Source organism: Pseudorca crassidens, chromosome 8 (assembly GCF_039906515.1).
Source record: "Pseudorca crassidens isolate mPseCra1 chromosome 8, mPseCra1.hap1, whole genome shotgun sequence".
In the NCBI taxonomy this organism is placed as follows: Eukaryota; Metazoa; Chordata; class Mammalia; order Artiodactyla; family Delphinidae; genus Pseudorca; species Pseudorca crassidens.
This window is the reverse complement of record NC_090303.1, coordinates 18,022,635-18,045,175: the sequence shown is the minus strand read 5'-3', so window position 1 is coordinate 18,045,175 and position 22,541 is coordinate 18,022,635. Positions and strand designations below refer to the sequence as shown.

The window sequence follows — 22,541 nt, the reverse complement described above, 5'->3', positions numbered from 1 at the left end:
GGCTTCAGCCTCCTAGACTTTCCCTGAGTTCCAGAGGGCAGATTCAATGTTACTAATTAGGGAAGTGAGGGAATGGGAAGAAAGAAAAAGCAGTAAAGAAACAACAGTGCAGAGAAGGGGCAGGGTCGTGGTTCCTCTTGAAGAGATACACGTAACAATCTGGTACATCTCTGAGTTCTTCTACAGGAACTAAGGTCCCCAAGCACGTGGAGGATGGTAACTTCAGGCTGAGCTCAAGATTCCTGAAGCCCCGCCCTATTACCTCACCACCAACCAATCAGAAGAAAGTCACACCCTGTGTCCTCACCTCAAATTTTGACTAAAAACTCTTCCCTGAAACCCAGCGGGGAGTTTGGTTTTTTTTTTTTTATTTAACACGAGCCCCCCATTCTCTTTGCTTGGCCTGCAGTAAACCTTTTTCTGCTCCAAACTCCGATATGTTTGGCCTCAATGTACATCAGGCACTTGGCTTTGGTCACAATTGGAAAAACAAAAATGGCCTTTTTTCCTTTTTTCCAAGCAGAAGGTTAAGAGTGAGCTGGAAATGGTCTCTGAAAGGACAAAAGCAGCCTTGACGCTTGACTGTAACAACCCAGAAGTGAAACCCTCTATGTTTTCTATTTCACATAAAAAAATCTTACAAAGTAGAACCCTTGAGTGAGTTTATGAGCAGTAAATATGCCCAGGGAAAATCTTGGATAGAGTTGCTTCTAACTGCTGATTTTCCATCTCTGCCTTAAAACCTACCACAGTCCCTGCTGAGGAACAAGAGAGTGAGCCATGTATCACTAGAACTGCACTGCATCTTTTAGGCCGAAAGCTGACATTTAATACAAGTGGAACTCTCTTTACAAAATGACTGTATTCTTGAAATGTATATGAATGACATTTTTTAAAGCCAAATAATATCTTAATTATCTTAGGAGAGGTGTTCCCTGTAAAGACATCTTTGGCAAATCTTTTAATTGCCCTTTAAAGCTGAACTGAAATTTCATCTTCCATGTTTTTATTACTATAGCACACATTTTGATATGCTTTGTAACTTGAAGGAGTTGGCGTGTATTAATGAGACAAATACTGTCTGCCTTTGTGTGATTGGCACCGTGAGGGAATCAAAATGAATTATAAGATAGTGCTTATACGCATAAGAAGATGAGATCTGTTCTCAAAAAATAGTGATGAATCTACACAGCAAGTGACACATAAAGCACATGGAAGCTTTTTAACGGGGTCAACATTCAAAACAACATATAACCTACAGCATAACATATGATACACTATATACTAATAAGAAAATTCATGCTGCTTATTTTCTCCTTTTATTCACCTGTTCAGCAGGTATCTATGCCTGGACAAAACGATGCATACGATATGGACCAGACAGAAAGATGCATAAGAAATATGGAAGGATGAAATAATGTGAATTTGGGGGGAGCTAAATGTAAGCAAAAATGTTAAGTGTAGCACATTTAAATACATATTACTCCTATGATCTTAATTGCTTTTTATCAGAGTTGTCTCTAAAATGAGCTACATCTTACTGGCAACTAAAAGAAAGTATCAATACATAGAGAAAGGCCTAGGATACCAAACAGACATAAAAGAAAATGTGTGGAAGTTTGTGTTAAACAGTTCAGATACAGGAATTCTAGAAAATTTGCAATGAAAGACCTGAGAACTGTCCTTTGAGCAGATGAAAACCGTTACATTTCTGCTTCTTGATTTTATGAAGTGGAAGTGGGATTAAATAGAATTGTTGCAGGACTTCCCTGGTGGTCCAGTGGTTAAGACTTCGCCTTCCAATGCAGGGAGTGCGGGTTCAATCCCTGGTTGGGGAGCTAAGATCCCACGTGCCTCTTGGCCAATAAACCAAAACATTAAAAATATATATATATATATAGTAACAAATTCAATAAAGACTTTAAAAATGGTCCACATCCAAAAAAAATTTTTTAATAGAATTGTTGCCTTCTCTAATACATTTTCAGTAATACTAAATTGCACAACTTACAAAAACTTTTTGAGGGCTGAGGACACCCACGTTTATTTCTCTAGACTTGGCTGTCCTAAACGCCAGACAAATACGTTCAGCTGCTTACAGGAACTGGGTACAAAAATTTCCTGCCTGCACAGGGAGCTCATCATCTGAACTTGACCCCATCCTTTCCCCTTCTCCCAGTGCCCATCTCTGTTTTTTCCAACATTCCCTATCTCTGTCAACAGCATTGACAATAGCACTGACACACCACAGGTATCCCAGCCAGAAACCCTACCTATCTCAGAAACCCAACAATTCTTCTTTTTAAATTTTTTATTGCGGTAACATCGGTTTATAACATTATATGCTTCATATGTACAACCTATTTCTACTTCGGAATACACTACAGCGTGCTCACTACCAAAAATTTAGTTTCCATCTGTCACCATACAGTTGATCCGCTTAACCCATTTTTCCCTCCCCCCACCGCGCCCCTTTCCCTCTAGTAACCACTACTCTGTTCTCTGTATCTGTGTGTTTCAACAATCCTTGATTCTTCCTCCTAATGGTGATTGCGTTATGTCACCCACATATCAACCACTGAAGAAAGGTCTTGCTTTATGGTCATGTGAGGAAAATCTAAACTTTTAATTGCATCAAAAATTACAAACACAAAAGACATATTTCTCAGTCCTGAAAGGGCCCTCATCATTTAATTCCCAGGCAATTCCTTACAATTTGAGTTTACCTGAGTACTTTGAACTAAGATAATTATAAAATTAGCTCATTTAATAAAGTATACTAAGATATATGGAAGGATATTTGTATAAGAGTTTAAATAATCTGCCAAGAAAGATACTACCTGAAAAGTTTGGGCACTTAACTATTTTAGTCCATCTATGTGCTCCATTTTCTAATTTGAGTACTTGATTTGAATGATTTCATTACCTTTTAACATTTTGAAGAGCGATTTTTTTTTTTTTTTTTGGCCGCACCGAGAGGCTTGGGGAAGAGGGAGGGGCGTGGAGTGCGGGGTAGTGGAAAGCTTAGAGACCTAACCACTGCGCAACCAGGGTATTCCCCCAACAGCAATATTTTAAATATTTAAGCAGTGCCATGTGCTTTATCTCCTACCTTTCTTAGTCCAGCACAGTAGTCATTGGTGTACCTGATGTGGTGGAATCCAGGGAAATACATTGTTTAATTTCACCCCTAAATAGGATTTATCTAGTTTTTTTTTTTAACTAACAAACTAGAACTTGATGTTTCTTTATAAAGACAGAAGTATTTTACAAACTGCTGAAAAGACATTTGGATGTTAGTAGACAACTTCTTGACCTATCTGGGCATAGTTTATGTGTAATATGTGTGTGTGTATATCATATCTGTCTAACCAAAAGTAGGTGCTATTTAAAGAAACTAATTTTTTAATGTCAGTTTTATCATGGAAGTGTCTTATGAACAGATGTTCTTTATATATATATAAAGATTTTATATCCATTATATAAAATATAAACCTCATTTTATATTTTATTATATATAAATAATATATTAGTGATAAAAAATTCTTTATATCTGTTTTAGTGAAAGAGTAGAATTTACATATGTAAAGATTTCTAAAGAGATCTTACTGGTTTTGTACTTTGATCTTTGTTCTGGCTTAGGAGTCGGCTGGTTTTGTTAGCCATCCAAGAATGAATGATGATGTTCCTGTTAAATATACATAAGGTACTAATCTAGGCATTTAGTTTCCCAGGAGAGTCAGAAGACAGGACTAATTGTCCACTTAGAGGTATAGAGATTCTAACACTGATATTTAATCAGTTGTGACTGAACTATGAGAATTTTACTCTTCTATTTAATGACTTGGACAAAAACGAGAGTATGTGAAAATATTTTATATCTTTGTATCCTTATCAACTAGCACAGTGGTCAACCAATAGTAGGCACTGAATAAATATTTTTGAATGAATGGATAGAAAAACCTTTACAGGGCTATTAAAAGATAATCATTTCTAACAATGTACAACAGCTTGATCTGTAGGTGAAGTTATTCTTGCCATCTTCTGTAGGTGAAGTTATTCTTCACATCATCCCATTTATTCCACAAATAAAAATACCTCCACTAAGGCTTTTAGTAAACGCTTTCAATTAAAAAACCTTTTAAAATAAGTTAAGGTTCAGCCAAAAGTAGATCTCATGGTTTATACAGTGAAGGGGAGAAAGGAGTGGCACCAGCTCTTGAGAGTTCATTTTTCAGGGAGGGAAAGCTTTTTAGTTTCCTGGAGGGAGTTACTCATAAATAGCTCAGATTTTAGTTTTCAGTAATCAGGGGAATTCCATGGATTTTTCTTTCTGTCAAGAAATTAAACACTGGAGTTCATATTTTCAATTTTTCAATTCTGGGGCACAATGACCCTCCACTGTTAAAAAAAAAAAAAAGGGAAGAAAATAAAAATACACAGAATAGCAGGGCCACATTCGAGTCCTGGGGTCACTCCATTAATCTCTGAATGATTGTAAATACAAATCTTGTCCTTTTTACTCAGGGAAAAATTTAGGCATTTTATTGGTCCTCTGAATTACAAAAAAATGTTTGATTACTATTTGTGAACACAGAAAGTGAATCTTTGATCACATGGTAGGGAAGACTATTCCATAATTTCCATTGAAGGATTTGAACAGGGAATCCCTAAGAGAATTTGGAAACTTGTTGCAATATGGGAAAGTTATTTTGGATTTCCAGATTTGTTATGTGGGTTTCAGATAGATTTAAAAATTCAGGAAATGTAGGGGGTTTAAAGGAATAACCAGCTATGATTTAAGGCTCCTTTCCAAAAGTTTGACTTTATAGATTTCTCACTAATATGTTTCCTGCCCTTAATTTTAAGCATACATATAGTGATCTAAAGATATAAAACCTAAAGCATAGCTTAAATGGTTAAACACTAAAGGTTCAAAAGAAAAAAGGTGAATAATGCCTTTGTAATGGGAATGGTAAAAACATCAATTATAGACTAGGGACTGGACAGCCTTATTTAAAGTGAAGGTAACTATAAAGCCAGAGAAGCCATCCTCCTCGGGTGAGTCAGAGCATTAGTAACTTGAGGAACTCCTAGTGAAAACGAAGTGGGAAGACATTCTTCTTTCATCAATGGGAAGACCTCTGGAGAGAAAAACTGGTTAACAAAAACTCACCAAGGAAATTCAGATAACAATTCACAAATTAAATCAGTTTAAGTCACACATTATACCCCTCTGATTACCTTAAACAACGAGCAAGCTGGTCAATAAGGAAAACATCGCTTTGACTTCCCTTAATTCCAAAGTCAGTAGTAATCGCCCCTCGCCCCTCCCGTCCTGAGCTTTGTAAATTCTCCAGACCCCGAGCTTCTCTCTCACAGTTCATCCCCAAGCCTCTCGGTGCCTGGCACGTAGACGGCATTCAAAAAATCTCGGGTGAACCGAACAGAGTTGGCAGAGAAATCTCAAGCTGCTGTCCCGGGAGGGGCGAGGCCAGGCTCAGGATAAAATAATGCTAAGTCTTCCCACTGGAGCCCAGCACCACCTTTATTATCCCCACTATGCCTGGGGCCGTGATTTGTGGGTGACTGGGTCCCCCACGAGGCAGCGCTGCTTCCGCTTGTGCAGTCATCTCCTTCCCCTCGCACTAAAACAATACCTTGGCCTCCTGCCAAACTTTGAGCAGCGAGCGACTCTGGCTGTTTATGGCCCGGAATGGGTGCTGCGAGAGGTTTGGGGCGGCTCTCAAGTGCTAGCAGAGGAAGAGAAAAGGCCAAAGCTCTAAAACACTCACTTCCTCCGCCCCCTCCCTTTTGTCCCAGACAGCAAAACAAACGAGCTGATGATACACGTGTCCCTATGACTCTTGTTTACTATCAAGCCTGTACTGTGCACGCGCTTCTGGGATATGTAGTCCAATCGTTTCCTCCGACGTGCAGTTCCTAAGAGGAACGCAGCTAGGCCGAGACTACAAACCCACAATCCATTTCGCGGGCAAAGTTTGGCTCGGGTCCCGGCAGTCTCGGCAGCAATCCAATCCGAAGCGCTCACCCTAGTGATTGACACGCCATCTTCTCCACTAAACACAACACAAAAGTCAATACAAGCCCGCCCCCCGAGACGGAACACGGTATCACCCAATGGGAAAGGGGAAGAATCGAATGGCAGTTCCACAGACCAATAAGAGGGCGAAGGAGCTGGGAGGAGGCTCAACCTCCGGGGGTTTGAGGGGAGGGGGAAGACGAAGCTTGAAAGACTTGGTAATGGCGACGGGTTTGGTAAGTAGGAAAGTTTCGGTTGAGGACTAAGAGTGGCGGCGGGAGCATTAACGTGCGCCGGGGAAGCCGGCGTCAGTCGGAGAGGGGTACACGAGTTGCTGGTGGTGTTGTCGCGGCCAGGGCGGCCCGCGCCGGGGCTGCCCGCACTCCGCGACGGGTTTGTTGTCTTTCTGTTCGGGAAGGGGTGGGGGTGGGGAAGGGAGGGGCAGGATCCCGAGGGTATCGGGCGGCCGGGCGAGCTCGGGTCGGCGCTCCTCTTCCTCACGGCGGGGGCAGTTAACCGTCCGATATCTGCCCGAGGCGAACCCACCGGACCGGCGCTTCCCGCAAGCTCACCTGGGCTTCGCGGCGGCGCGGCCCGTGGGGGTCTCGGGGCGGGGGCTGGGAGGCGTAGGCAAGGACGGTGCTCCGGGCAGGGTGGCGCGGTGGGTGGCCGAGCCGGGTGCGGAGATGGGGCGGGCCTGGGCGGGGGAAGGGGGCCGACGCGGCGCCGGGGCTGCCCCGGAAAGTTTGACTTCAACTCCTCGCGAGTGGGCGGAGGGTCGGAGGTTGGCCCGGGGTGGGCGGCCGGCCGCGGGTGGGGGACTGCCGTGAGGCGCCGCCTCTTTAGGGGCCGAGAGGGGCTCGGGTCGAGCTGGGAAGCTCGCGGAGCCGCTGGGCCCTGGGGCTCATTGTTACGCAGTTCGAATGAATGGGCTCCTTGGCGCCTGCGCGGTGGGACTGAGCTGAGGGGAAAAACAAGCCTGGAGTCCAGGCTGCGGTCACATGATGGGGGGAGGGGAGGGGAACGCGATGAATGGCGAAAGAGGGTGGGGGATGGACTTGGCGTGAACCGGGAGGCACTGCCTCTGTGTGACCGAGAGCGAGGCTTGGCAGGCGATTCCAGTCTCCGCCTTCCAACCTATACTGCTGCCCCAGGCAGATTAAAACAAAACAAATAATCCAGGCGAAATCGAGAGTCGGGGCCCGGTTTTTGTAGCTTCTTCTAACGCTACACGCAGTCTAGGGGATTTCGCTTTCCGCAGTGCGTTCTACACCATCTAGAGTTAATTCTTTAGGAGTTTTCAGCAAGAATCTTTTGTAAAAGGAGCTGTGGCTGCAGGGAGATACTCAAAGACTCTAGCTCTGGGAGCCAGTGATGCTAAGAAGGGAGGAGGGTAAAAGGGAGTTGTATATATACTGCAAAGTGTTGGCGTCCTACCAACAATTTAGACTAAGTGCTTTAGATTTATTTCCCTTTAACTAGCAATAACAGGTGATTCCCAGCAGTGGTCTTGAAATTAAAGTTACCTTTTGAGAATTAAAATAATTTTAACATTTGTAAATACTTTTCTATTGTTTAACTATTGATAATGATCTACATTTGTGATGTACTTCTAGTTCTTTCCGTCGTTGCTTTTTGTTATTGTTTTTGATATTTTCTGCTTTAGCTTGCTAACGAGAGTGTTAGGGTCAACTGTTGAGTTTCCATGATTAAACTACTTAGTTCTTGCTGAGCAGGTAATTGTTGACAAAGTTTTAAGGAAATTTGAATTATATTCAAAAGAATTAAATACACTCATTAAGTTTTTGAGCTACTTTATACTTTTGAGGAAGCCGTTTAGCCACTTTATAGCAAAGTACTTTAAAACAATAGTTTTTGTTTATTCTAACTTGACTAATATATTATTTACAGAATGAAATTTTGATTTCACTTTGTAGTTTCCATTTTATTTAATTTCATAAGCCCCATTACCTTTTTCAGCCTGGAAAACTCTTCCCCCTTGTTCACTTCTCAAACTTCTACTGCATATGTTATTTTAAAAGTTACCTTCTCCCGGGATTTCCCAAGATTTCCCATGTTTCACAGTGCTTGCTTCTCAGACTTCAAACATGGTACTGTCGCTTTAAGAGTTGTCTCCTCCGCTGTATTTTAATTTCTTTGGACGTTTTCCTCACTATCCAAATGCTCTGTGATGAAGGCTAACCGGCTTTATGAATGAATAAACTGCTAGACCTTGAAGGCCCTTGAGGGAGAATTGCTAGCTGGTCTGCTGTATTTCTGTTTGAAATGAAAATATTAGTACTTTTTTGCCATAAATTATGATAAGTTAGTACCATGTTAATGAGACAATGCCAGGTATTTTACATATATTATCTTTTGAGTATGAAGGCGAACTTTTATCTAGAATGAGAAAATAAATCACAACAAATTTTTTTAAGCTGACAAATACGTTTGTATATCACAAAATTGAGGAAAAGTGATATTCTTTATTAACAATGATATTCTTGTATATTCTTGTTTATGCCTGACCCATCAGTAATAGTCATATACCTTCATATTTTGATCTGCATTTACTTTGGTATTTCATATCATAGTTTACACTGTCCTTTTCTGTAGACAAAATAGAAAAATAATTTTCTTCTATAATATAGTTGATTGAATTTTTAGAAGTTACTGGTAGTAGTTTAGAAAAGCTTCTTCCACAAGTTGTTATACGTAATGTGAAATTTTTTACGGTTACAATCAAGTTTGGGAAAATAAATTTCATGTAAAAATTCTTTCATATATGATTTAAAGATTTTTCATACAGTGAGTCATCTTAAGTACTATGTGAATTGACAGTACTCTTTTTAACAGGTTTGTGGATAGCTTGTAGTGGTGTGTTAGGGGTTTGCTGTTATCTTCATCAATTTCAGTATTTTGTGTCAAGTCAGCACAAAATTAATAAGAGCTTATATAGATGTATTTGGCACTGGGCGACTGATTGGTAGGAGAATGCTTTGGAACCAGGTAAGGGTGTGTGATGTAGTGTCTTATATACTTCCAATAACTATGAAAGGTAGACAGGTGCTGGTCCCATTTAGAAAGAAGAAAACTGAGGCATAGAAGTTCAACTGTTCAGAGTCATATAGATGGTAAGTGATGCTCTACAGTAATATATTTTATGGAAAGAATACCACCCACTGTTGGGGTGTGGATTTTTTTTTTTTTTTTTTTAACCTCAGCACTGTGGCAAACTAGAGTTGTAGAAACATTTCTCTGAAATCTTTTGTTTGAAGTTTCATTGGAAATATTCTAAAAGAACTACATTAAGGCTTCGACTGCTTTTGGTGTAGAAAGTTATGTTTAATATAGTTTGTTATGGAGGCTTATTTTAGCTTGGAATTATGTAATCCATTTTAAATACCACTTCAATTCCTCATGTTAGAGTTATAAAGTAATTGCAAATTAGTGTCTCTTCACCTTCTCCCCACAAACAGTTTGAGCTTGATATAGAAGTTCTTCAGGATTAAGGGAGGGCATGTATAAGATCCTTTCCTTGATGTCCATAATGAGGATGGAAAGATAAGGAGTCAGGGAAGAATTGGCACTTGAACGTAGTTGAAATTAGATGTCTAACTTATGTTGGTCTATCCCTTTTGTCCTTTTTCTCAGTTTCTTTTTTTTTTTTTTTTTGAAGAGAAAATGGTCCCATTCAGTCATTAGAGCCCTGTTTTTCTCATCCAGAATATTATTATTATATATATATTTTTTCTTGGCTGTGCTGCACGGCATGCGGGATCTTAGTTCCCTGACCCAGGGATCAAACCTGTGCCCCCTGCAGGGGGAGGGCAGAATCTTAACCACTGGGCCTCCAGGGAAGTGCTTCCTCATCCAGAGTAATACTTTGTTCAGAGCTGTTTTGAAGTTTATACAAAATTAAATGAAGTATGTGGAAATGCTTGGCACATAGTAGGTAGACATTTAGTAAAACCTAATTTCCTTCTTTTTCATTCAGTGAGACTTGGCTATTTTTAGGCATCTCTTCCTAAGATTTTGTGGATATTTACTTCTGAAAGTTTGCAAAACAAATGCAGTAGGGCCTTCTCATCCCCACTCAATAAAATAAAAATTTGTAATATTGAACATGACATTTCAAAGTACAACTGCTGGAGAATTTTACTCTTCCTTTTTGAGAATTCACAGATCTAGTGAAGAGTTGACATGTACAGAGTTAACTAAACACAAGATGAGCTATGTCCAGTCCTGTAATACCAAAGTGGTATTCAAAAGCTTGAATGAACAATTAGCGTTAGCTCTACCAGGAGAAATTTGAAAGAGGAGCTTGTTTATCATAATGAATATCTAAATTGGTGTATGTGGGGCGTTATTTTTGAGTACGGACTCTTCTGGTGTTCCTTTAGGGTATCAGAGGCCTTGTTTCCCCCCAATACTATAATTTGACAGAAAACTGAGAGACAAAAAGCTTACGTTTGTGTATGGGCTTGAATTTTGGTTTCATGTATTTTATTTAATTCTCACAATAGCCCTGTGAGATAAGTAGAGGCACCTTGAGATTAAGCGACCTGCCCCAGGTTACCTGGCTAGCAGGTGAACTTCAAGTCTGTTGACTTGAAGTCTAGGCTCCCGTTTACTGTACAGGAGGTTTACAGAAGGAAAACTTCCACTATCTCAAGACCAGACTTTTGATAGTCTTGAGCAATGAGACGTGAAAACACATAGAACTCAAGTTCAACAAATATTTATTTGGTCCCTTTTGGTTTTGCAGTACGCGGGCCTCTCACTGCTGTGGCCTCTCCCGTTGTGGAGCACAGGCTCCGGACGCGCAGGCTCAGCGGCCATGGCTCACGGGCCCACCCGCTCCGCGGCACGTGGGATCCTCCCAGACCAGGGCACGAACCCGCGTCCCCTGCATCGGCAGGCGGACTCCCAACCACTGCGCCACCAGGGAAGCCCTATTTGGTCCCTTTTGTTACTTGCTTTGAAACTAAAATGTTTTTTTCCAACTTCATTTAAAGAGTATTGTGATGAGATGTTGGTAGCTTACTAAGACACAGTGCTGAAGAAATGCTAGAAGTTGCAAGGAGATATGAGTGCAGAGTGAATGGTGACCGGGCACCCGGGACCTGCTGAGGCAGAGAGCGAACCTATCTGGGAAGAATGAGAAAACCAAAGGGCTCTGCAGAGGGAGGGGGAGGACACCACAAACTAACTGCAGCTCTGCTTCCTACCCGTAAGGAGAGCTCTGAGGACAGGTATACATGAATATCGCAACTCTGAATTTCATAATAAAGGGGAAAAGTGAGAAATTTTTCAAGTTTAAGATTACAACTTGGGCTGACTTAGGCCGATCACATCTGTATATGAGGCATGTACAGATGTTGATACGGAGTTTGAGTCACTAAGTCAGGATGATGAATTGTGTTCTCCGTACTTAAGATGTTGAAAAGTTTTCTATGGGAAGGGTTAAAATCTGCCATTTAAACTTAATATTGATTGTTCCAAGAACTTACACAGAATAACTAGTTTCTCTCATGTTTGGGGCATTACTAAACAAGGAGTCTGCACTGATACTACCAATTACCGTTTCTTTCATGAGGACTTTCTGGCCACAAGGCAGGGCATGCGGGATCTTCCCGTTGACGGGCCCCCTGCAGTGGAAGCTCAGAGTCTTAACCACTGGACCACCAGGGAAGTCCCTCATGAGAACTCTCAAAGGAGGCTGGGAGCGAGTGGCATAGACAGAAATTGGGAATGTGAATATACTCTACTCTTAATACACTCTCCCTTAAATATTTGTTATAGATGTTCCTGCAGACTCATACCGTGTTTCAGTATGGTTTTTTAAATAGACTCAAAAAAATGTTTAAAGTGTGGTTCTGATCATGTTAGACCTCTGTTCAAAAGTATGCAGTGGTTCCCATTGTCTGCTAGTTGCTAATAATAATACTGGCCAGTCTACATTGAGAATTTGCTCTGTTAGGCACTACTGTAAGCTTTTGACATTTATGAGTTCACTGAGTTTTTACAACAACCTATACAGATGCTTTTATTATTTACATTTTACAAACAAGTCATAAAGATTTTAAATAAATTGTCCAGGGCACATAGCTGGCAAGTAGCAAATATAATATGAACTCAGTAGTCTACTGTCGAAGTCCTTACCCTTGTCTACAAAAAACAAACCAACTAACCAGTTTTCCTAAATTAGGATTGAAGATTCTGATCCCAGTCTGCCTTTCCAGCCTTAGTATTGATGGATGACCAGGAGACACAAAGGCCATCCTGCCTACTGGCTTCTATGTTCTTCTGATTTCATCCAGTCCTTTGCTAACTGTGTGAGTTTGCTCGTGTGAGTTTCTCTCATTGGGAGCCTCCCATCCTTCTTTTTTACCCATTCATAGCCAAGCCCTGGCTTTGTAGAACTATGGTCATTTGCTTATATCTTTCCACTAAAGTGAAGATTCCTTGAGATTCATGATAAGCTGTTCATCGATGCACCTAGTATAGTGCCTTGTACATAATATGTATTAAATAAATGAATATATATACACACACACATATATTTACATAAAAAGGAATGTGGCAGTCATTTTTAGCCTGCTGGTTCTCACAACACACCAGGGGTTCTTTTGAAAGAAAACAAGTAAAAACCAGTGCACCAGGGTTGTACCCCAGACCAAATAAACCACTTGCTTCGGAAGGAAGGTGGGGCCTGGGCATCACTGGTTTGAAGCAGACATGGTTCTGTGTGCCACTAGGGTCGAGAATCTCAGATCAAGCTAAGTTTGCTTGGCTTTTGCAATGAGAAGGTGGAGGCTCAGAATCAGGATTTGGCTACTTACGCTTGAGAAGTCGATTTGTGTTACCATATCTCTTGTAGCCACCAATTTTGTAGGAAATTATTTGTTATACCCTAGCAGATTTGCTGTAACTATATCATAAGACTGTGATTAATCACTACATAATAGCTTGTACCTACTGGAAAAGTGTTCATTTGTTGGGAATGCTTCAAACATCTTTTAGATAAACTGTTATTTGCTTAAAGTAGTGGTATGATCTGTGACTTTTTATTGAGATGTGTTGGATAACTTGTCAGATTTCCCAGGGAGGAAATTACCGAAGCTGAATAGCTAGTTGTCTGGTCTCCTGTTGTTAACTGTTTTCAATAACTATCCTGTTTAGAACATGAAGTGCCCATAGTATGCATAATATTGCCCTATGTCAGTCTAGGGATAAAAAAGTTTTTTTTAAAGTCATTTTACATTTTTTTTTTTTTTTACTCACTTTGTTTCATTTCATCCTCACAACTGCTCTAGGAAGAAAAGAGCAGGAGTCATTAGCCCTGTTTTCAGATGGAGATACTGAAGCTCAGTCACTTTAGTTCATAGATTTAGTAAGTGATTAAGCTGGTATCAAACCTGTTTCCTTCCACCTACCCCAGTGCCTTTTTCACTACTCCATACTACATCTCACAGTCGGTATTGTGTAAGGCTCTAAGTGCCCAAGAAATGGGTAATATTTGAGGAGTACAGGCAGAAAGCATCTGAAATAAAATATTAGAAATAAAGTAAGGCAGTGGTCAGTTTGGCTGTATGTGTCAAAAGCCTTAAGATGTTTAATTGCCATCCGACTACTAATCTGTCTCTGGGAATCTAAAGAAATAACCAGATATAAGCAAATACTTAAAAAAAAAGAATGTAAATTCACTGTTATTTAGAAGATTGGAAAAACTGGGAATATGTTTAGCAGTAGGAGGGATAAATAAATTTTGGTACATCCTGATGATGTATATTATTTAACTATTTAAAATAGATCTTTGAAAAAATTAATGACATAGGAAAGTGCTTATGAACTTATGTTAAGGAAAAGGTCTCAACTATTAATATATATAATATGAAGTATGAAGAAAAATAAATGATTTTATTTAGGTAAAACGTAGGTCTGTGCATGAAAAAGAGATTGGATTGTAAGATAGTACATCAAAATGTCACAGTATCTAACTCGGGTTGGTGGGATTAGAAATAATTATTATAGGGGCTCCCCCGGTGGCACAGTGGTTAAGAATCTACCTGCCAATGCAGGGGACACGGGTTCGAGCCCTGGTCCGGGAAGATCCCACATACCACAGAGCAGCTAAGTCCGTGAGCCACAACTACGGAAGCCTGCGTGCCTAGAGCCCGTGCTCTGCAGCAAGAGAAGCCACCGCAATGAGAAGCCCGCTCGCCGCAACTAGAGAAAGCCCACGCTCAGCAACGAAGACCCAACGCGGCCATAAATAAATAAAAAGTAAATTTTTTAAAAGAGAGATAATTATTATATTCCTTTTATTTTTTAAGAAAAGCTTTTTTCATTTTTTTCCACAGTGGTCATATATTTTATAGTCAGGATAACATTTCATGATTTAAAAGTTCATTGGAAAAGCCTTTGTAGAAAAAAATCTGTCAGTGTTTGTTGGTGATTATGACATGGCTTAGAAAGCTCTGGTATAAATGTCCTATCACTGCATTTCTGGGCTAGGGTACCTGACTTTTATGGTACTTTTTTTTTTTGGTCACACCACGGGATCTTAGTTTCCTGACCAGGGATTGAACTCAGGCCTCGGCTAACCCCGGTAGTAGTTAGCGCCATATCCAAACCACTTGACTGCCAGGGAGTTCCTGACTTTTGTTGACTTTTAAGAGCAGTATATTTTGTTTTATTTTGAGGAAAAAAACTATATGTTAGAATTTTTTGTGTATTTCATATTAACTCATTAGAACTATTAAAAAATGAGATTTGGAGTAGTGAGAAATCAGGAAATCTTGCTGCTTCTGTCACCCATGTTAAATAACAGATTTGATCATCGTCCAAAGGCAAGAGTGTAAAAGGTATAACCACATTTTATATTATTAATCTTTGTAAAAATTGTAGCCTATTCAGAAGGTCAGGTATCTTTTTAGTATGGTTAGGTCCCAAATTCTCATTAAGAAAACATTTTTATTTTTATAAGAAGTATAGTATATGGCCATTTTAAGAAACTCTTTTCTATTTTATTTTTTTGTCTTGTTTTGTTTTTTGTGTTTTGTTTTGTTTTGGCCCTGCCACGCGGCTTGAGGGATTTTAGTTCCCTGGCCAGGGATCGAACCCGTGACCGCTGCAGTGGAAGTCCGGAGTCTTAACCACTGGACTGCTGGGGAAGTCCCAAGAAACTTTTAAAAATATTCGTTAGAGACTGTAATTTTAAGTTCGTTAAACTTGTTCACTTTCAGAAGATGAGAAAACAAAATAATGAACACAGTTGATAAATACTAGAGAAATTAAAATAGAATCTTCCAAAAAATGTGCAAAATAGAATAGACCTTCAGTCATCCATGTCTAAAGGTTTTGAGGGGGATACAGATAGCAATGTGTGATTAAAGATACAACATTGTGATGTCTCTGATTGACTTTATACTTACATTATTTTATACTTACATTATTTCCAAATCACATGACTTGACATTTTTTTCTTATATTATTTTTAAGTCGGAGCACCATAACATGGTGTGGGAAGTGAAGACAAATCAGGTGCCTAATGCTGTACAGAAACTCCTGCTAGTAATGGACAAGAGAGCTTCAGGAATGAATGACTCATTGGAGTTGCTGCAGTGTAATGAAAATTTGCCATCCTCACCTGGATACAACTCTTGTGATGAGCACATGGAGCTTGGTAAACAAAATGAAGTTCTTAGGAATCTCACTGAGATTCAGATTAATTTTCATGTTTAGCTAGCTTTTCCACCTACCTTGAACTGATAAAAAGCATGTCAAGTTTTTGTACATCAGAAGTTTTCAGTGTTCTCTTATTATTGCTTGTGAAGTATTACTTAAAACCAACCTAACTTGGGGCTATTTATGGTTATCATAGAGACTCATTTACAAATTTTCAAACTAAACTGCCTTTGTGGATAAAGATGAGCCTTTGAACACCTTATGAAAACCTTGCTGTGTGGCTTTTCAAAAGATGTTACTTTTGAAATATCCATGTGAGCTCAGCAAATTATGCTGGCCACTATTCACGCCTGGTTTGTTGGTATGATGGGGAAATTACAGTGGACCCTTGAAATTTGAGGATCTGACATTTGTGATTATCACTACTGCTGAGCTACTCCAAAGATACGTGACCTGTAGAAGTGTGTAGGTTTGTTGAGGTATGACTCTGAATCGTATTGCTTTGAGCTCACTGTTGGAGACAGTGAACAGGTGAAGAGTGATCTTGGCTTGCTGCCAACTTTTCATCTTGGCTTTGTTCCCATTTAATATGCATTTCTCTCTGATGTTCCCAAAAACCTGAGATGTGAGTGTCCTCATTTTATAAATGATGAAGTAAAGGAGGTTATATGCTGGAGTCTTCTTTGGAAATTCGGAGATCTTAAAGGTCTTGGGACATAACCTGTTTGAATGCTAAGAGATTGCTGGGCCCGAATATTCATTGAGGAGTGGTTACTATTGAGCAAGAAGCCCCAGTTCAATCAGGTAGTTGATTCCTCCATTGTCACATTTTAGGTTTCAGGAGGAAATCAGGAACCTAGGGCTCAGGGGGTCAAAAACTTGTACCACCCCTCATGACTTCAGTTTAAAAGTAGTTTCCGTAACTTGAAAGACAGAAATGAACCCTTTACAGTAAATAAAGATAGTCAAAGAACAGTGTTGGCAGTGAAGGAAGGGAAACGGCTCCACCACCATGAGAATTACAGAGTGGAATTGTCTTAAGTTGGTGTGATATTTTAGCTGCTCTGTGAAGGGGGGGATACCTTCTAGTCACTTTTATGAATAGGTGTCTTGAATCAGTACTTGTAAGACATTTCTGTTTTAGTGAGCTATTCTGGGATATTCCCCTGAATAGGAATTAGGAGTATGTACTTTTATAGTGACAGTTTAGGAGAACTCTCAAGACTGGAAGAGTTTTTTGACATATATTGAAGAGACCCAGTGGATCTGTAGAGTTTGTAGGTATGTGTTTCAAAGAGGGTTGTTTTGGTGGTGGTTTTTCTTTTTTAAGGCCTGCAAGATGCTTTTTCTCCCCTCCTTTCTTTTTCTTTAATTTTTAATTCAATTTTTTAGAATTCAGTCTATCTTACAGTGTTCATAGCCTTGGCATGTACATGAGTGGTCCTTGGGTACTATTTCTAGTTTTCTTTCTTGGGTAGCTGAGAGTCTGTCATGAACTACCTTTCGGGAACACACTTTCTGGAAAAAAATAAGTAATAAATATTACTGAGTTCAGACTTTCTCATTAAAAAGAAATAATTTAGCATAGATAAAGTCTAACAAGTAGTACCTGAAAATATATAATATGATCTAGGTTTCATCTTTGAAAATTGTTGTTTTCATATATTGCAGTAATCTTGTTGAACAGGTTCAAGGGTGTGAACAATAAGTACATCTGTGTACCCATAAAACGCCTTTTTCCTCTAACATGTTAACATAAAAATGTCTCAGTGGTATATGGATTATTCCCAGGTGAGCTATAAAAAACTGGGGGAAAAAGTCAGAAAACACAAACAGAACAGTTGGTGAACAGTTGTGGTAGTTACATGGTTTGAGTAGTGAAGTCATTAATCCATTTACATTTGCTAGGTTTACTTTTCTGTCAGACTCTGTTGGCCCTTAAATGTATAAGATGTCATTTTTTTTTTTCAGTTGAAACTTGTTTTCATTCAAGAAAACATTTAGAATTTACACGTTTCCTCTCACAAAATTAATTAGCTAAATTTGAGGACCTGTCTTCCAGGTGTGATTGTAGAATTGTTCCCTGTATTAGTAATTTCCTTCTTATAATTTCGAGTGTGCTTATTTGCAGATGATCTTCCTGAACTTCAGGCTGTTCAGAGTGATCCTACTCAATCTGCCATATACCAGCTAAGTTCAGATGTGTCACATCAAGAATATCCAAGACCATCTTGGAACCAAAATACCTCAGAAATATCAGAAAACACTTACCGTGAAAATGAGGTGGATTGGCTAACAGAATTAGCAAATATCGCCACCAGTCCACAAAGTCCACTTATGCAGTGCTCATTTTACAACAGGTGGGAACATTGGCTGTATTTTAATTGAAAACTTTTATCATGACAAAATGCTTTTTTTTTCTAGAGTTAAAAGTAATCTTGACCATCTCATGAGTGGTTTATCAAACTCATTAGAATTAAGCTCTTTGTCTTAAAATAATCAAAGAGCTGTTTCACCCAATGTCATGATTTCATATTTTGAGAATTAGATAAAAGTGATAAGAGAACAGCAGAGTCAAAAATATTTGTAAATGGTTTAAAGTCATCAAAAAAATACATCAGACCAAGAATACTTTTATTATATATTTCTACTTAGATGAAAATTATATATGTCTAAGGAATCATAATTAAAATAGACATATTTTAAACTTTTATCAACCTTGAGTTTGGTTCCTTTTGGTCTAGGTTTATTTTTTTCCACAGTGTATGTGGCCTTATGTTATTTATGTTTGCTAATATTAAAATGTTGAACTTACAAAAGTAGACTCCCATTGGTAGAAACCACTGTTTCATATAACCAGACCAGAGTTTAAGAAAATGAATTAATGGTGCTATGAAATTATGGAAGCTTCCAACTAATATTCCTAGAGATACCTAAATGGATAATATTTTATTAATTATACCCCAAATTATAAAATTGGCTATGTAAAAAGACATAGATAAATATGATTGTTTGTAGGGAAGAGAAAAAAATACCCAGGTTTGCACTCATGTGAGTGGGTAGACCAGAGTCCATAATAGGTGATGTAGGAATAACTGAATTTTGGTAGTGTTCCTAAGTTAGTATAGTTCTTTGCTAAAGAATAAACTTGTTAGGTGTGAAGCCCAGCAAGTTACGCTGTTTTTCTTCTATTCAGCAAGGTCATTGGTTTTGATTAGAGCAAATTCAATTTAATTAACTTCAGTTTAATCCATGAAGAGTTCCACAAGAATGAAAAGTTGCCTTTCAAAGTATTACTTCCTTTATTGTCCCAGTTTTCATTGTAATCTTAATAGTCAAAAAGTGAAAAATTGCTTTACAATTAAAAAAAAAAACTCTGATTTTACTATTGGACTTTCTTTTTTCCCCGATTTTAGTTTAGAGAGAGTACTTTTCATTTTTCACAGTAAGCTCATGAGGATTAATAATTTAGTTCATGGAAAGTTGAGTAAAACCCTCAGAAGAAAATTAATGTTAAAAAAAAAAAAGTAAAGGAGTAGCTCCCTAAAGATGTAGATTACTCTCTGCGGCGTTTTCTACGCTTCCCTTCTCCCTAGGGAACAAGCGCAAGAGTCGCGCTCTGCTGTCTTGCCTGCCTTCTGACAGTCAGTGCTGTTCTCGTGACTTCTTGTAGAGTGTTAAACTGTGTTAGTTACTGAACTTGGGATGTCTGAAGTTGTAACTGTACAGTACCAAGGGCTTGAGGACAGGTAAAATTTGTATTATCCCTGCATAGATAGAGGGATGAAGAGACCATGGTGTTAGTGATTCAGGCACATGCAGCATATTAATTTTTACAGAACATTTAGGCCATATACATTTTAGAACATTACATTGTTATTTGTCTTTTAAATGGTTAAACAGAAGAACTGATGAACCCATTTTCTTTTACTAGTCACGAAGGCAGGAATGAGTTTAAGGAATTTTTAGCAGTTTGGCCATCCTCTTATACTTCATAAAGATGTAAATGTGTAATAAAAGGAAGAAAGTGGGCAAAGATGAAATATTTGTATTTTGAAATCCAAAGTTGATTGGAGAGTAAGCTAAAATGCATGGAAATTTGAGGGCTTTTTACTTAAGAAGTGTTATGAACGTGAAAGCAACGTACAGTTTTATATATGGATCCTCGTTTAAAAATTGATTTCTGCGAAGGTATAATAAAAAATGTTAAGTTTAAAAAAATGAGGGCTAATCAGATTTCTCAGAGAATAAGGGAAGAATTGGAAAGTAAGATGTCCCTCCTCTTTTTAGAAAGAGGATTAGTACAGATACGTGTAAACATTTTTCTGTTAAGGACCAAATCCTTAGTTGGCATCTCAGAATTGTCCTGATTTGGGACAATTCAAATTTACTTCTTAGACCCTGAAATTTTCCTTTCTGCTGCTTTCCAGACTCCCGAGTCAGTATACCTTACTGGTCGTCCTTTATGGGCTTGCTGCTGTTACCCCTCTTATATGTTTGTGGGGGAAGGATCTTAGTGTGTTCTGGGGAGCCCCGTGTACTCTGAAGGGAGCACTGCCTGGTAAAGAGACTTTTGACAGGAAAGCGGGGCAAGAGGTAACTTACTTTTTTAAGGTGATCCTGGTGCAGAAGTAGCTGGCTTTATGTGTAGATGCTTTGCAAATCGGCTGTTTTCTACTATAATAAGTTTAAACATTTTAGCTTCAGGTAGTTCACTGTATCTGCCCAGTGATACAGGTGGTTGGTAGATAAAGAGTTCCGTGTTGGTCACGTTGAGCTTGGAGGGCCGAGATTTGGTGACCACATCACAGTAGGAGAGAGAAAGGGATCGGGAGCCCTGCATAAGGGGGTATCATCCTTCATGAATGAAACTGCACACTTGTATGTGCTTAGTGATATAAAAATGAGTGAATGAGTAAATGAAACAGTAGTTTGGAATTTAAAGTATATTATCTAATCTGAAAAAAACAGTGTTTAAAATGTGTGAAGGGGGTTTGGGTAAGATGTTAAGGAATAACATACTATAGACGAAACCCTGATGTCTTTAGTAGTGTTTCCCAGAGGTGTCTTATATGTAATAACATTGGTGTTATGAATATGAAGTTCACCAAAAGGAAAGCTTTACTTTAAGGACCTTTGCTTTGTGGTTAAAACAGTTTCTTTATTTTAGATCATCTCCTGTACACATCATAGCTACTAGCAAAAGTTTACATTCCTATGCGCGCCCTCCACCGGTGTCCTCTTCTAAGGGTGGGCCAGCCTTCGCTCATCACCACTGGAAGGAGCAAACACCAGTCAGACATGAAAGGGTAAGTTTATTCATGAGGTTAAACTTTATGAAATCTGTACAGCAGCTGAAAAACATGAACTTTCCCTCTCTAAGCAGTTCTTCTGAAGCACATGCAGATGGGAAATAGTCTCTCTCGCTGTTCTCCTGCTGATCTGGATTCAGTTGTATGTACAGCTCTATTAACTGTTAGGAAAGTTTGTTACCAGTGGGAACATGCATTTAACTAAAACTTCCCAGAACTTCAGTTTTTGAAGGCGATTTTTCCCCCTAAGTTTAGAATGATTAAGTTATCCACTAATAAAGTCTCGGGACTTCCCTGGCCATCCAGTGGTTAAGACTGTGCTCCCAATGCAGGAAGCCTGGGTTCGATCTCTGGTCGGGGAGCTAGATCCGGCATGCCACAGCTAAGACCCGGCATAGCTAGCCAGCTAGCTAGGTAGCTAGGTAGCTAGGTAGGTAGGTAGCTAGGTAGGTAGGTAGGTAGATAGATAGATAGTCTGAAGACACAGATTAACAAAATACATCTTACAAAAGAAAACCTAGAAAGTTTGTAATATTTTTTCCACAGGCAAGCAGTGAGTCAGAATCTGGTATTTTCTGCATGTCCTCCCTCTCGGATGATGACGACTTGGGGTGGTGCAATTCCTGGCCTTCGACTGCTTGGCACTGTTTTTTGAAAGGTAAAAAATGCTTGAATTCTTTACAGTTTATTTGTGTAGCAAGCACAGTAGTCACATATCTAATACTTGTTTTTTACTTAAACTGTAGGCACACGACTGTGTTTTCATAAGGGAAGCAATAAGGAATGGCAGGATGTGGAAGATTTTGCTAGAACTGAAGGCTGCGATAATGAGGAAGATCTCCAGATGGGCACTCACAAGGTTGATTTAAAATCCTTAAAACTTTTACAAGTCTTTCAAAAGGGAACATAGGTTTGTTATTAATCTGCAGGTGTATCCTCCCATTTGCTTCCATGTTTAAATGACATTTGACATTTTGGGAGGAGCTCCTGTGACTGTTGCTTAGCCCGATGGAGAGGAGAAGCGACTTTAGGTTTCACCTTTATAATGAAGCTTTCTTAGATGGAAACAAGAGTGTATTTCTTAGCACTTTTTACACATTTTATTTTGGGGAAAATTAAACTGGCATTAAACACAAAATGAATAAATAAACAAACCAAAGCCTTACCTTAGGTAATCTACAAAGTGGTTAATTCTCCTATGGATAAGTGAGAATTGATCGAGTTACATTTAAAATGACCCATTAAAATGCTGGTGTTTTCTAAGTCGATAAGCAAAGGCAGTAGTGGGCAGCAAGCAGTAGGATAAATGTTGGATGAAACCTTTATCTTTGAAATCTTCAATTTCTCCATCTCCATTGTGGGCAGAGAAATTGGGCATGTGAAGTGTGCTTGTGTAAAATTCCTGTTCTGCGCCTGCTGTCCCCTACTAGTGAGTCTCTTGAGAACAGCAGTCCTGACTTGGCGGCCTTCAGTCTCCCCTTCTTGCTGTAAGC

The 22,541-nt window shown here is 39.2% G+C and overlaps 1 protein-coding gene across 6 annotated transcripts in view; it reads left to right on the top strand.

Moving 5' to 3' along the window:
- Positions 1-6,158: 6,158 nt before the first annotated feature.
- The window catches only part of HBP1 (HMG-box transcription factor 1), a 31,085-nt gene continuing 14,702 nt past the window's right edge, over positions 6,159-22,541 (top strand). The window contains exons 1-8 of one of the 6 annotated variants that reach the window (XM_067745934.1): positions 6,431-6,443; positions 11,064-11,298; positions 12,255-12,381; positions 15,551-15,734; positions 17,868-18,096; positions 20,907-21,045; positions 21,595-21,706; positions 21,795-21,907. In XM_067745934.1, coding sequence (XP_067602035.1) covers positions 12,304-12,381; positions 15,551-15,734; positions 17,868-18,096; positions 20,907-21,045; positions 21,595-21,706; positions 21,795-21,907 — 855 coding nt within the window. In that variant the 5' untranslated portion in view covers positions 6,431-6,443; positions 11,064-11,298; positions 12,255-12,303. Of the gene's footprint in view, positions 6,280-6,429; positions 6,444-11,063; positions 11,299-12,254; positions 12,396-14,127; positions 14,333-15,550; positions 15,735-17,867; positions 18,097-20,906; positions 21,046-21,594; positions 21,707-21,794; positions 21,908-22,541 lie in introns of those variants that run through there. The other 5 variants (XM_067745938.1, XM_067745935.1, XM_067745933.1 and 2 more) reach the window with 5 other exon arrangements.